This window comes from Balaenoptera physalus (assembly GCF_965194825.1).
Source record: "Balaenoptera physalus genome assembly, chromosome: 6".
Taxonomy (NCBI): domain Eukaryota; kingdom Metazoa; phylum Chordata; class Mammalia; order Artiodactyla; family Balaenopteridae; genus Balaenoptera; species Balaenoptera physalus.
Genome location: NC_138885.1, coordinates 88,498,349 through 88,513,991, shown reverse-complemented (window position 1 = coordinate 88,513,991; position 15,643 = coordinate 88,498,349). Strand labels below are relative to the sequence as shown.

General features: G+C 41.0%; 2 protein-coding genes across 3 annotated transcripts in view; one reads left to right on the top strand and one right to left on the bottom strand.

Annotated features, from left to right (window-relative positions):
• The window catches only part of LOC309663348 (MOB-like protein phocein), a 41,929-nt gene extending 34,296 nt beyond the window's left edge, over positions 1-7,633 (bottom strand). The window contains exons 1-2 of the mRNA XM_082467318.1: positions 7,290-7,633; positions 6,528-6,692 (exon numbers count right to left, since the gene is read on the bottom strand). Of these exons, the coding sequence (XP_082323444.1) occupies positions 6,528-6,692; positions 7,290-7,292 (168 nt within the window). The 5' untranslated portion in view covers positions 7,293-7,633. The remainder of the gene's footprint in view (positions 1-6,527; positions 6,693-7,289) is intronic.
• Positions 7,634-7,821: 188 nt separating this feature from the next.
• Positions 7,822-15,643, top strand: part of HSPD1 (heat shock protein family D (Hsp60) member 1) — a 10,489-nt gene continuing 2,667 nt past the window's right edge. The window contains exons 1-8 of one of the 2 annotated variants that reach the window (XM_082467152.1): positions 7,822-7,959; positions 8,890-9,065; positions 10,115-10,367; positions 10,985-11,067; positions 11,901-11,996; positions 12,390-12,483; positions 13,581-13,749; positions 15,244-15,343. In XM_082467152.1, the coding sequence (XP_082323278.1) occupies positions 8,892-9,065; positions 10,115-10,367; positions 10,985-11,067; positions 11,901-11,996; positions 12,390-12,483; positions 13,581-13,749; positions 15,244-15,343 (969 nt within the window). In that variant the 5' untranslated portion in view covers positions 7,822-7,959; positions 8,890-8,891. Of the gene's footprint in view, positions 7,960-8,607; positions 8,632-8,889; positions 9,066-10,114; positions 10,368-10,984; positions 11,068-11,900; positions 11,997-12,389; positions 12,484-13,580; positions 13,750-15,243; positions 15,344-15,643 lie in introns of those variants that run through there. The other variant, XM_082467151.1, reaches the window with a different exon arrangement.

Genomic DNA, 15,643 nt, shown 5'->3' with positions numbered 1-15,643 from the left:
TTGCTGTATCAGATATCAAACTTAAATATAACAGTTTATATTGAAAACACTGTGATGGAACAGAGAGATCAATGAAACAGACTATAAAATCCAGGAATATGTTTATTTAAAACTTTAATGTATGATGAAGGTGACATTTCAAATTTGGGGGCAGGGGAGTGGTGGTGGGGAAGAATGGATAATCCAATAAAGTTGAGACAAGATAATCATTGGTTAAAAAAAAAAGACACATACACTATACACTAAAATTATGGATCAATGAATTACTTACATTTCCAAAAGAAAAAATGTACTGGAAGAATGAGATTTGACTAGCTAGAAACAAAACTGCACATCAAATTAGGAAACAAATGTGACAAGTTCACACCTCTATTATATAAAACTTTATGATCCATGTTGGTGGGAAAGCGGAATGGTGTGGCCACTATGGGAAACAGTTTAGAGGATACTCAAAAAGTTAAAAATAGAACTACCCTACTTCTATTCAGGAATCCCACTTCTATTTATCTAAAAGAATTGAAATCAGAATCTCAAAGAGATATTAGCACTTCCATGTTAACTGTAGCACTATTTACAACAGCCAAGATGTGGAAGCCTAAATGTCCATCTACTGGATGAATGAATAGAGAAAATGTATATACATACATTGGAATATTATTCAGCCTTAAAGAAGAAGGCAATTCTGCAACATTTGACAACGTGGAATGAACCTTGAGGACATTAAGCTAAGTCAAATAAGCCAATCATAGAAGGACAAAATACTGCATTCCACTTACATGAAGTATCTAAAATAGTCAAACTCATATAAGCAGAGAGTAGAATGGTGATTGCCAGGGACTAGGGGGAGGGGAAAATGGGGAGTTGCTAATCAACAGGCATAAAGTTTCAGTTAAGTAAGATGCAAAAGTTCTAGAGATCTACTGTACTACATTGTGCCTATAGTTAACAATATTATGATGTACACTTAAACATCTGTTAAGAAGGTATATCTCATGCTAAGTGTCCTTACCACAATAAAAATGAAAAAAACATGTTGTAATCCCAATTTTTAAAAATAAGAACTTTTTGTAAAGCATAGTTTCCAGAGCAATAGAGGAAAAAAATCATAATCTTGATAATGGTAATACTTTCACAACAGAATAGCTCCCTGGTAACTTTAATTTTATTCTCAATTTTTCTTTTTTTTTTTTTTTGTATAGAATTGTGGAAGGCAGACTTTGAAGTCAGACAAACCTGAGTTCAATTCCAGCCTATGACTTAAAATATATGTCACCTTGAGCAGGTTACGCTACCTCTCTGCATGCTTCACCTATGAGGCAAAGAACATCTGCCTCACAGAGTTGCTATGATTACACAGGTAAGCAAGATTATATGTTAAGTGCCTAGAACAGTGCCTGGCAAGAGGTCAAAAATGGTAATGTTATGAAAACTCCAGTCAGAATTTTACCTATTTTACCATTCTCCTTACCATTGATATTTTCCTGTTGAACAAAAGGTAAATGACAACATGCTTGTTTTTTAAAATTTATTTTTGGCTGCGTTGGGTCTTCATTGCTGTGCCCAGGCTTTCTCTGGTTGTGGCAAGCGGGGGCTGCTCTTCGTTATAGTGTGTGGGATTCTCATTGCGGTGGCTTCTCTTGTTGCAGAGCACGGGCTCTAGGCACGTGGGCTTTGGTAGTTGTGGCACGCAGCCTCTAGAGCGCAGGCTCAGTAGTTGTGGCGCACGGGCTTAGTTGCTCCACGGCATGTGGGATCTTCCCAGACCAGGGATCGAACCCGTGTTCCCTGCATTGGCCGGTGGATTCTTAACCACTGAGCCACCAGGGAAGTCCCAACATGCTTTTCTAAAACACATGGGTCCACACCCACAATACCCATATTTTTGGCCCAAATTTCTCATGCCAAAATTCTTTTCCCTATTAATTCCCAATATAATCTCACAATCTAAAGTTATTTCTTTAGCAGTTCTGCTAGACGAGGACAATTTCTGTGGTACAAAAAGAATTCTCCCGGGCTTCCCTGGTGGCGCGGTGGTTGAGAATCTGCCTGCCAATTCAGGGGACACGGGTTTGAGCCCTGGTCTGGGAGGATCCCACATGCCGCAGAGCAGCTGGGCCCATAAGCCACAATTGCTGAGCCTGCGCGTCTGGAGCCTGTGCTCCGCAACAGGAGAGGCCGCGATGGTGAGAGGCCCGCGCATCGCGATGAGGAGTGGCCCCCGCTTGCCGCAACTGGAGAAAGCCCTCGCACAGAAACGAAGACTCAACACAGTCATAAATAAATAAATAAATAAATAAATAAATAAATAAATAAATAAATAAATAAATAAATAAATAAATAATAAATAAATAAATAAATAAATAAATAAATAAATAAATAAATACCCAAAGTTAAAAAAAAAAATTTGTGTGTGTGTGTTTAAAAAAAAAAAAAAAAAAAAAAAGAATTCTCCCGTCCTTCTGGTTTAGTAGGTTATGGAAGGAGCCCTGAAATTTAAGTATAGCAGGTAATTCGAAGGATGAACCAAGGTTTGGAAACTCATCTTAGATCTCAAAACTTATTTGCTTGGGTCTGGGGGAAAAAATCAGTATTAATGGGAAAGCCATAGCCTTTGACTGGATTCCTAATTGCAATTTACCAGCTACATGGCCTTGAACAAGTTTCCTCTTCTCCTCCGTCAGTTTTCTCATTGGTAAATGAGAGGGAAATCTGTGCTTACAAGGTTATGACCTCCAAAGCACATTAGCTGTGCCTGGGGCACAGCAGGAAATTGATGACCCACTTGGGTTCTGTAAAAATAGATTGATTGATTGATTGACTGATTGATGGCTGCGTTGGGTCTTCATTGCTACACACGGGCTCTTCTCTGGTTGTGGCGAGCGGGGGCTACTCTTCGTTGTGGTGTGCGGGCTTCTCATTGCAGTGGCTTCTCATTGTGGAGCACGGATTCTAGGCGCGCGGGCTTCGGTAATTGTGGCACGCGGGCTTCGGTAATTATGGCATGCAGGCTCAGTAGTTGTGGTGCACAGGCTTAGTTGCTCCGTGGCATGTGGGATCTTCCTGGACCAGGGCTCGAACCTGTGTCCCCTACACTGGCAGGTGGATTTTTTTTTTTTTTTTACTTTTTTTAAATTTATTTTTTATACAGGTTCTTATTATCTATTTTATACATATTAGTGTACATATGTCAATCCCAATCTCCCAATTCATCCCATCCCCCCACCCCCACTTTCCCCCCTTGGTGTCTATACGTTTGTTCTCTACATCTGCGCCTCTATTTCTGCCTTGCAAACCGGTTCATCTGTACCATTTTTCTAGATTCCACATATATGCATTAATACACAATATTTGCTTTTGAGTTATTTCACTCTGTATGACAGTCTCTAGGTCCATCCACATCTCTGCAAATGACCCAATTTTGTTCCTTTTTATGGCTGAGTAATGTTCTATTGTATATATGTACCACATCTTCTTTATCTATTCGTCTGTCGATGGGCATTTAGGTTGCTTCCATGACCTGGCTATTGTAAACAGTGCTGCAATGAACATTGGGGTGCATGTGTCTTTTTTGAATTATGGTTTTCTCTGGGTATATGCCCAGTAGTGGGATTGCTGGGTCATATGGTAATTGTATTTTTAGTTTTTAAGGAAGGCAGGCGGATTCTTAACCACTGTGCCACCAGGGAAGACCAAGAGTTTCTAATCTCTTTACCCAAATATGACGAAAGCCTTATATACCAAATGGCACTAATGCATACATTAACATAAATACACATACGTAATACTTTACTGATGGGGATGTGATCAAAAGTTGAGACCATTATTCCATGTCACTTAAAATTTCATCTAGACGTTGATTCCACAAGAAAAATATGGAACACAACTTTTAAAAGACATGATCATACACTAGCTTATAAGCAACCAAAACTAGGCCACACATTTGACTGCAAGGCAGAAAGAGCTGGTAGCTGAGAGGCAGTCATGTTTAGGGGTTGGTAATCAACTTTGTTGTAGGATTGTTTGGGTTCAAATCTTAATTCTCCCTGGCTGCTATAGCTAAATCAAGCGATTTATCCAGTTCTGTCAGTTTCCTATTTGTTAAACTCAATAAATTATATACTAGATACCTACCAATTGCCAGCCACTTTTAGACACCCCCTCCCCTTTTCCATAGTCATTATCACCAGGACTGAAATGTGTATTAAGTACTTAGAATTGGCTGACAAAGTAGCAGAGGCCATAAAGGATGAAGTTTTAGACAGCATCTGAATGTAGACTACCTATGTCCAAATACTGGCTTTGCCACTTCCTAGTGTCCCTAGTTATTATTTAACCCCTCTGTGCCCCACCTTCCTTATCGGCAAGACACGAATAGTACCTGGCTCATATGCTTTTAAAAGACTAAACCATCTGCTATATGAAAAGTACCTACAATGGAGGCCAGTACCTGGAAAATGCTTCTTAAAGAGTTAGCTATGGGGACTTCCCTGGTGGTGCAGTGGTTAAGAATCTGCCTGCCAGTGCAGGGGACATGGGTTTGAGCCCTGGTCCAGGAAGATCCCACATGCTGCGGAGCAAGTAAGTCTGTGCGCCACAACCACTGAAGCCCGCGTGCCTAGAGCCCGTGCTCCACAACAAGAGAAGCCACCGCAATGAGTAGCCCGCTCACCTCAACTAGAGAAAACCCCGCATGCAGCAATGAAGAACTAATGCAGCCAAAAATAAATTTTAAAAAGTTAGCTATGCCTGGCATATAGAAGGCACCCAGCCAGTGTGAGCTATTATACCCTGCCTTCGATTTTTTGCCAAGTATATTATGTAGTAGTGTTGTTTTAAAAACCGGAAGTGTTAAGTTTTTCAAAATATAACTTAAGAAATAAGACATATGAGACTAGATTTCATAAACTACACTGAAATGTTTGATATATATGAGGTCAGAATGTTGCTACTTGTCTTTACCTTCTTAAAATGTTAAGTAAGTGTAAATCTATGGCTTTGTATCAGCATCAACTATATATGTAAAAAGCTAACCTCAACTTGAAAACTGAAAACTTTGTTTCCCTGAATTCTCTGCAGGTTATTTCTAAAAAAAAAAGCCCCATAAGCTAAGAACCCTAGAAACCATCTTAAATCACTAAATAAAGATAAACCGTTCATTTATATACTTTTATTTGGGAATGTTTAAATCAATACAGAGAAAACTAAATTTCAGAGACACTGAATATCATTAGTTTGGATATCATTACTTTATTATAAAAGAAACACGGAAATTATTTACAGGATGAAAGATCTCAGAACTTCAGTGGCAGCTTCACGTGATGCCATTGGGGGAACGGGCAGCTTCACGTGATGCCATTTCAATAGTGACTTATTTTAGTCGACATATTTTCCAAGAATGTCACCATCTCTAAATAAGAAATAATCCTGCAAACAGAGAAACGGTTAGTTAAGAAAACTAATAGCAAATACTTAGCCTCTCCTTAATATTATGAAGTTTACACACCTTGTCATCTAGAACTACTTTGGTGCCTCCATATTCTGGGAGAAGAACTTTATCTCCAACTTTCACACTAACTGGTTGAATCTCTCCACCCTTAAGAAAACAAAGATGTTTATTAGTAAAGACATCTAGTTGACCAAATATTTACACTTTTATTAAATCAAATGTTAAAAAAGGACTTTGTGGCCAAATGAAATAATTTATACAACCATAGCTCTTCACTCAAACATATCACTGTAGAGTTACACTTTGAAATAATGCACATGCAGTAGCTTAAACTAAAACCTGATTTCAGTGTAAATGTTCAAAGAGTTATACTGGGAAAACTAACTGTAAGCTTTTTGATCGTTAAATATTAACATAACCTCTCAAGTATGCGAAGTAAACCAGTTTTTAAAACCACATGTACAATGGTCATGTTTAACTTCTTTCAACACACAAAAACTTGAGTCTTCTTTCTGACTTTGGAACATACACTTCTTTTGTGATTCAACTTCTGTTCCTCCAAAGCAGATTTGGGGAGAGGGACTGAGGCAGAGCGCCCAAAGCCTTCCTATTCCTAACTCCAGGATAGCTCCTTGCTAGAACTTTTAGAGGCAACTGGAACAATGCAATTAACATATCCGACCTCCAAGGGCATTTATTGCATATTCTAGTTGACACTTAACAGAGGTCTGAGGTCTAACCCTCAATTGGAGAAAGACTACAATAGCCCAACCAGTTCCTTTTATATGCTAACCAAGGCCGAAAGTGATTAAAGGATTATGGCAATTTCAGTGTGTCAGAGGTTAGACCAAGAGTTCAAATTTACGCCGTCTGATTTTTAATACTGTGGAACTCTCCCTCCATCATATACAATAAGCGGTATTTTTTTTTCCGCAATCATTTTTGTTGAAAGATTAGGTGCGAACCCACTAGGGACTGATCTTTAAAATAACAAACTACCTAAAAGGCTACTTTTAATAATAACCAGGGTTTTACCCCCCCCTTCACATAAAAAATTAGTTCCATTTCAGTCCTCATTTACCTTTCCTTTAGAGCCTGATCCAACAGCTACTACCATTGCTTGCAATACTTTTCCTTGCGATTTTTCTGGAAGCATAATGCCTCCTTTGGTTACAACTTCGGGTGCACTTCTTTCAACTAATACTCGGTCAAAGAGGGGAAGAAACTTTCTAAATGCCTGTCCTGCCTGTAGAGAGAAAAATGTTAGATTTGAAACAATGTATTCTGAACAGGCCACAAATGGCTTTCAAAGATAAGGACAAAACTCAGATTTTTCATTCAAAGGAAACACCTCTGAACGTTCAGCTCTAAATTCCGAGTTTAATTTCCCATTCCCTATGTGTGTTAGGGATCACTGTTGCTCCTTTGGTCAGCAGCCAGATGAGCTTCAAGGACAACCTTAGTTTCTCCCAAGGTCAAGTATTCTCCTTCGTCGCATTTTTCTGTAAATTTTCAGCAAACATTGAAGTCCCTCTGCCTGGAGCCGTGCTTTCTTCAAGACGATTACACACCCACTAATGTCCCGCAAGAGACGTGGGTCGGCCACCGCGCGTGCGTTCGGATTCCCGCCCCCTGACACACACGCTGCCTCACACGCGAGTGCAAAGAGCCCTCCGAGGTGGAAAGGGTCGGGGGGGGGGCCCTCGCCTCTCCAGGGTTCGGGCGGGCGCGGGTCTCTGAGTGACCCCTACCCCTCCCTCCAGGCCCAAAGGGAATCGTCCGTACTCCCCGTGTGCCCCAGGCCAACCCAGGCCCACCGGCCTCCAGCCCACGCGGGACTCACCATGACTCGGGTTGCCGCACTTCGTACTCTCGCTCTCTGGCCGCCGCCGCAAAGGAGAGATCCTCAGTCCGACCCCCCGGCCACGTGAACTCGAGAAAAGACCTCCCAGCGCGCAGGCGCGCTCGCCCTCGCCCCCGGCCCCTCCCCGCGAAAAGGGGCGGCCGCACCAGCGCGCGCCACGATTCGTTTCCTGGGCTCTGCGCAGGGCACTGACGCGCGGACCGGTAGGCGGAAGAAAAGAGGAGCTCTTTCTAGGCTTTTCTAGGGTTTTCTAGGCCGCGGGCCGAGGTGAAAGTACTTACCTTTCGCCTCCCCTCCCGGAAATGACGTAATGTGACGCTTGACCCACACAGAGCCCGGCGCTTCCCGGAAAGTTCTGGAACGGTGCGCCGCCCGGGAACTAGCCTAAATCGGCCGGAGAGGGCTAAGCCAACTGGCCTGGCCCAGCGCGGTGGGGAGGGGCGGGCCCGGCGCGCGGCGCGTGCAGATTGCAGGGCCTGGGCGGACGGGACGGGGGTGGGAGGCGCCTGCGCGCGCGCGCGCTGCGGAGGGGCGGGGGGAGCGGCGGAGGGAGGGGACACGGGCTCATTGCTGTGTGCGACCTGCGTTCTGTCCCTCACTCGCCGCCGACGGCCTGTCTCGTTGCACACAAGCTGTGCTGCTGCCCCAGGTACGCGGCCGCGCGCGCCGCCTCACCTATGCGCCTCGGACCCCGGAGCTGGCCTTCCCCCGCTGCTCTGAGCGGGCGGGCCGGCGAGAGTTAGAGCTTCCCCAAGGCGCCGCAGGCTTGGGCCCGCTGAGCCAGGCCCCGTGGGTGCATGCAGGGGCCCATCACGTGCGGCGTGGATCGCTCGCCCGGGCAGGGCGCAGCTGGGAGGGCTTGCCCGGGGTGGGTGTGTGGAGTCGGGGAAGTGAGTTCACATGGGTCCTCCGATGGAAGCCAGTTTGGCCGGGTGTAGGGTGCTGCGGGGTGGGGGCGGGGTGGTCGCAGCGCGTGGGAACGGCTTTTGGCCCCGCGAACAGCTGGGGTACGGCGCATCTACCCTTGACCTTGCTGGGGCATCCTGATGGAAAGACGCGTGGGGCCGCCCGGAGTGGGCAGGGCCGCCGCCCCCAGCTTCGCGGCCTTGCCTGCTGCACTGATGCAGCAGCCCCGAGTGGATACATGAAGACATTTTAGTAAGCGGATTTTTGCACCGTCAGGAATATTTTCATTGCCCTGGTCACTTGGGTTTGTAAATGCCCCTTTCCTGTAGACTTGGTTTTTCAGGGGACATTTGGAGCTGATTTGCCCCCAAGGCCATTTTAGCGGTGAAAGATTAACTCGTTTTTAGCGTCATGGGTAAGTGGCCATGGGTAAGAAGGGTATGGTTTTTGCTAGTGCTATAGGTCAGGCGTGGGGCGGCCACTTAAAGCTTGCGCTAGTAGCTGGTGTTTTGGGATGGTGGTGAGTTTCGAGGCCCAGCTGTAGTGGCTGGCAGAGGTCAGCCCAGCTCACTTCTAACATTTCTTGTTCTGTTGCACGGGTGTCATGTTTGTGTTGTAACACACCACGGGTAGTGCTAGTATTGTACTGATGATCTGCTTGTTTCTCCCCCAGAAATGCTTCGATTGCCCGCAGTCCTTCGCCAGATTAGGCCAGTGTCCAGGGCACTGGCTCCTCATCTCACTCGGGCTTATGCCAAAGATGTAAAATTTGGTGCAGATGCCCGAGCCTTAATGCTTCAAGGTGTAGACCTTTTAGCTGATGCTGTAGCCGTTACTATGGGGCCAAAGGTATCAGTATTCTTACTTTGTTGTAATTTAGAGTATTGTTAAGGAGTAGTACTTTGTTGATGGCGAGAGTCACGGCAAGCTTTTGAACAGTGCTTTGGTATTCATAAACTGCTTCTGCCAAAGTTGAGGAACTTTATTTTGTACAATGTGTGATGTAATCCAGTGGTAATTCCTGGCTCAAGACGGATTGGTAAACTCGAGGTGGAATTAATCTCGCTTGCCTGCTTGACTTAAATTTTGGATCCTTTCCCAGTAGTTAGTACCAGGCATAGAGGGAAGAATACAACGTCCACAATACCTTAAGTATGTGCTGGTAGGTGCTAGTTTAACCTAATGTTTTTCTACTGTCCCTTGGTTCCAAAGCACATTTAAAATTTTAAGTCTCATTTAGCAAGAGATTGATGAGTGAGGGGTAATAAGTAATTTGAGGAGACCTTTTTGAGGGTCGTGCACGGTGAAGTGATGCTTCATTTCAGGTTGAAGACAGTACAAATATCAAAATGATCCAAACTATATAAAATACAGCATATGCATGCCTCACAAGAAGCAGCTTTGGTTCAAATTCAAAAGCTGCCAATACTATTTGCACCATATTTAAGATTTAATGTTGAACAACTCAAAGTGTGTACTGTACTTGTCTTGTTAGTATTTTAGAAACTAAATTTTAAAACAAGTTTAAAAGAAAGTTTTCATATTATTACAGCAGGTACTGGACAAAACTCAAGTATGAATTTTGTGAAGACTACTCTGGAATTTCATTATAATCTACCAAAGTGGTATTGGTTCATCTTGTATCATTGTATAAGAAGACATCTTTTAAGTCTCTAAAATTTTTATCATCCAAGGTTATGCACTAAGCAACAAAGGTCATTTTGTCTGTGAACTAAGAACATTGATGAACTTGCCCTTGAGATTCATGCTGTAGATCTGATAAAAATTGTCAGATGTTGCATTAAGGCTTTCAAGTAATTGCCTATTATGAAAACTGTTGTAAGCTAAATAGTACTTGGAGTGTGTGACTCTGTCACATTTTTTTTTCTCTGCAATAGGGAAGGACGGTGATTATTGAACAGAGTTGGGGAAGTCCCAAAGTGACAAAAGATGGTGTGACTGTTGCAAAGTCCATTGACTTAAAAGATAAATATAAAAATATTGGCGCGAAACTTGTTCAAGATGTTGCCAATAACACAAACGAAGAGGCTGGGGATGGCACCACTACTGCTACTGTACTGGCACGCTCCATTGCCAAGGAAGGCTTTGAGAAGATCAGCAAAGGTGCTAATCCAGTGGAAATCAGGAGAGGTAGGAGTGTCTCTTCATTGTCACCACAGTGTTTTGAACTATCTGTTAAATTGTATTAGAAAGTTGACTCTTGTTTTTTCTCTCTCCTAAAAAAAATCTTTTAAAATCTTAAAAAAAAAAAAAAAATCACTGAGTAGTGATCGAATTCCTGACTGTGTGGTGGGCACTGTGCTGGGTGGCAAAGAGGGAAGTCTGACTAAGACATTCCCTGTTGTCCACAGTCCTCCATGTCTTTGTCCCCTGGCCCTCTCCCACAAACCAAGTTTATTGGAAGTTACAGCATGTACCATTCACCTTGAAAGTAATAAGTTTAATGGGGATTAGAGCAGAGAGAGATGATACAGTTTTCATGTTTTACTTTAGTTATTTGGAAAGTAGGACTAAACGAGGAACCAAGTCACCCAGGATGTCAGATGGGGTTTTTTAAAACAGTTTTTAAAGTTTCTGTTTCAGTGCATGCCATCCAACTCCCATGTGATTAGGAAAAGTACTGGTACAGAAGCAGTGCATAAGCGTTAAGGCATTGAAACACGTAACATGAATCAGAATTTTTACTTGACGTGGAGCCATGAGAGAATAAGCATATAATTCAAGAATAATATTTATTCTTGGACCAGGTGTGATGTTAGCTGTTGATGCTGTAATTGCTGAACTTAAGAAGCAGTCTAAACCTGTGACAACCCCAGAAGAGATCGCCCAGGTATGGATTTTTTATAACATTTTATGATAAAGTTAGAATTTTTTTTTAGTAACGTGATTTTATTCCATAATTACACAGCAGTATCAGAATAACAACATTATCCAGTCACCAACATTGGAAGCATTTTTCTTACTGCTAATGCATTTGAAAATTCCCCGACCAGGGATGGAACCCGGGTCCCATTTAGTGGAAGTGCAGAGTCTTAACCACTGGACCACCAGGGAAGTCCCCATAATTTGACTCTTAATGAGATGTCGTTTTAGTTCTATATGACTGAGTAAAAACTCATTTGTATGTGTAGAAAATGTTCTTTGGCCATTTATCAAAGGTGCATAATTTTTGTCATGTTCTAATATTGCCACGTTTGCCAAGGGGAAGAAAGTAACAGGGTCAGCCTCCTTTTTTCTTTTTCTTTCTTTGTTTTTTTGGGGGGTTTTTTTTGGCCACGCCACGTGGCTTGCGGGATCTTAGTTCCCGGACCAGGGATTGAACCCGGGCCCCTGCAGTGAAAGCGCCAAGTCCTAACCACAGGACCACCAGGAATTTCCTCTTTTCTGTTTTTGTTTAAAAGAATAATTGTGTGTTTATTTCATATCTTTCAAAAATAATGTGGCCAAATACTGGATTTTTTAAAAAATTGAAAACAGGATCAATACTTCATTACAATTATTATGCCATAAAATCCCCTCCCTCTTTCTCACCGCCACCATCACCCTCCCTCTAGCTTCCCACCAAGGATCTATCAATTTGGAAGTTACTGAGAAAAGGGAGGGGAGCTGATTGAGGACAGTAGCCTTACTTTTCAATTTGGAAGAGTAATTTGATTGTTTCAGGTTGCTACTATTTCTGCAAATGGAGACAAAGAAATCGGCAACATCATTTCTGATGCGATGAAAAAGGTTGGAAGAAAGGGTGTTATCACAGTAAAGGCAAGTGTGTTTTTAATGACACATAGAAATGAGGTGTCTGATAATCTGGGTTTTATAAATACAAAAATTTGATCTATATGTGTTTCTAAAAGTATATTCCGTATCATTCTTTCATGTGTAATATTGGCACCTGTATAGAGTGCCTTCTGTGTTTTGTGTGAATTATTAACCTTTGCCTTCGGGAGTAAATCCATCCTTAGATGATAGTGCCTTCTAGCTGTAAAAATTAGTTCAAATACATACATGTATTCTTGCAGAAGTGGAGTTGGATGCCCTGGGACATTTGCATATTCCTACCTGGATTCCTTATGAGAAGTGGGGACTATTAATTGGTCTATACAGTTTTTGTTTCTTTAATGAAATTCACATAACAAATTCTTTGACTTTTCATAGGATGGAAAAACACTGAATGATGAATTAGAAATTATTGAAGGCATGAAGTTTGATAGAGGGTATATCTCTCCATACTTTATTAATACATCAAAAGGTAAGAGCAAATCAGTAACTAAGTTTGTTTTTTTTTTAAACATAGTTTGTTATGTGACAACCTGAGGGCATTAGTCAGTGTCAGACCTCAAAAGTAAATTCATATGTTCCTCACATTTCTTTGGATTTCTTGCTTATGATGCTGTCGACCACTCAGCATTTCCCCAAAGCTGAGCTCTGAAACACTAGTTCTGTACAATGTGAGCAAGTTCCTGTTTTATGGTAAAGTAAGTGGACATGCTGAGTGAACAGAGTTAAACAATTTCTTACTGTGAGACTTCTCAGAGCCTTAAAAATGATCATATACAATGTGAGTTTCCAAATAGGTGATGTAGAATGCGGATTTTCTTAAACTTATTTGATTATAGAACACTTTTCTCATGGTCTGTCTCTTGGACTTAGAGTAATATGGAACACACTGGAAAATGCTGCATGGCTGCCCCAGTGTGGACTGGCGTGAGCAAGAAGCTAGACAGGTTTTGAGGGTGAGCAGAGAAATATAAATTTGATGTAGAATAATTATGACAAGATGATTCTGGAATAAATTATCTACTTGGAACAACTTACCATTAAGCAGAAAGGAGCTGGTGCCCCTAAACTAGACCACCACACATCCATTGCATCTGAACAGGGATGAGGAGAAAAATGCAAATTGGAAGAAAGCATCATCAGACACAATGGAAAAGGTTGTGATCCAACACCTTTAGAAGCAGACTGAGAGCTCACCAGGGGACTGAGGCAGTAATGGCAAATTCACTTATGTATTATTTATAATAGTTATGTATTTCTTATTATTTATTACTCTCTTCCCCTACTTGAATGAAAACTTATAAAGAGCAGAGTTTTTTTCACTTTTTTTCCCACTGATCTACCCCGAGAGTCTAGAATAGTGCCTGGCACTGGCACCCAGTCAGTGATCAATAACAGTGAATAAATAAATAAAAGAAAGTTCATGTATATGAGAAATGAAAGGAAAAACATGAACTCATCAATCACTTTTAAAGTGTACTGGAGCTTTGGTTTAGAGGTTTTTCTAAGTTGCAGTCATTTTCAGGATAATGTTCTAAAGTTGGTTAGAAATGTTCTTTGCTTTTGCAGGTCAGAAATGTGAATTCCAAGATGCCTATGTTCTGTTAAGTGAAAAGAAAATTTCTAGTGTCCAGTCCATTGTTCCTGCTCTTGAAATTGCCAATGCTCACCGTAAGCCCTTGGTCATAATTGCTGAAGATGTGGATGGGGAAGCTCTAAGCACACTCGTTTTGAACAGGTAATAGGCAGTGGTATTTGGTTTACGTTTCTGTGTGGAAGGCAGTTATTTGTATTGATGTTTGAAATCTCCGTTATGTACCTTCACATTGAACTACTTGTGTTTATATAATATTGGTGTGATTCATGAACCGTTGGTCCAGTTATGATTCTGTCTTTTTTGAATGGGGTCCCAGAGTCCTTAATGTTTTGTGCAACTTTCTCATAAGATAGCGTAAGTGTTTACAGTTGTTTTGAAGATAAATGACTTTAGTTTTATTCTTTTTTTTACAAAAAGACTTAGGGAAAAAAATATTTTCACAATTACCATTTTTCATGGGAAGAGGTAGACAACTACCATTCTGAATAATCTGTTAAAAGGAAAATTTTGTTAATGAGTAGTCTGAAATAGAGAAATTGGTACTCAACCTAAAGTAAGTTGAGGTCTATTTTAATTTTTTTAATCTATAGGTTAATGTATTACTTTTTACTTTAAGATAGGTAATGTTAACGCTGTAAACAATTTTAGGGCATTGTTAAAATACATATTATTCCTAATCTTAGAACTGAGGTACATCAGAAATCAGAGTCTCCAATTTTCATTGTAATGGAAATGCACAAATGAAATAGCAGGTATATATTAGAGAATTGAGTACTTTGACCTAAGTGAGTTACTTATCCTGGAATGTTTGTAGACTGGATATGCTTTTGGGATTATGAAAAAGCCCTAGAAATTGTGGGATTTGAAGCCAAAATAGAAAAACAGTAGGCCTGAAGAGTTTTCATTGAGCCATTTTACTGGTAGCTGTAAAGTTGGATCTCCAGTTTACTTCGCGTATCATCAGAGGTTAACCCTCTGATTTTTATTTGGCTCCTTAATAAAATTGACCACTTCTGTCTTAGTTGGTACATTCCTTCCATTTCAGTCTGGTCTCAAATGGACATTTTTTAAATTGTATATTCTGAGTATTCATTACCTGATTAAAATGTAGATAAGCTTAATGATATTCTCAGCAATATTTACATTTATAAACGAACTGAATTAAAAAACACTGCTTGCTCGGAATATAGCCAGTATTATATAACTATAAATGGAGTATGTAACTTCAAAAATTGTGAGTCACTGTGTTATATACCTGAAATATATAGTATTGTAAATCAACTATACCTACCTCAATAAAAAAGAAGAAACTGCTCAGTCTTGACTTTAATAGCAACTTAATTTAATACTAAATGGAACCCATGGGTTAAGGGTAAAGGCTGATTAGATGATCTCCAGATTTAATATATAGTAATTCTGATTTTCACAAACTATAAAAAGTTACCACTATTCACATGTTTTCAACTGGAAAGGTCAGCAGTTTATTAAGAAGGTAAGCAGATACTGGCAAATACGGATAAATGGAAAATTGCCCTTTCCTGTCTCAACTTGACCAAAAGTTGCTAGGAAGCAAAAAAAAAAAAAAATCTTTTTAAAGTGCAGTAAGTTTAAATGTTATTAATAACTTCTTAACAGGCTGAAAGTTGGTCTTCAGGTTGTAGCAGTGAAAGCTCCAGGTTTTGGTGACAATAGAAAGAACCAGCTTAAAGACATGGCTATTGCTACTGGTGGTGCAGTAAGTAAAATAAATGTGATTTTGGTTTACTGAATGTTATTTATACATCCTGGTCTGAAATTTATAGGCAGAATTCACATTTTCATAGTCAGATACTACCATCTGAACTGTTTACTTAATCTGTGTTTTTATTAGATGTTCGGGAGGTAGAGATTGGGTTAAGTAGTGATAAGGTCCCTTTCTTTAACTCGCCAAGAGTCTGGCCCAAGAATGGGCTTACTGCCTAACCTGTTTTCAAGAATGTAGTAGAAAAGACATGGGATCTACGAGTTAGGCCTAGGGTCTAGTTTTGGTTGCACC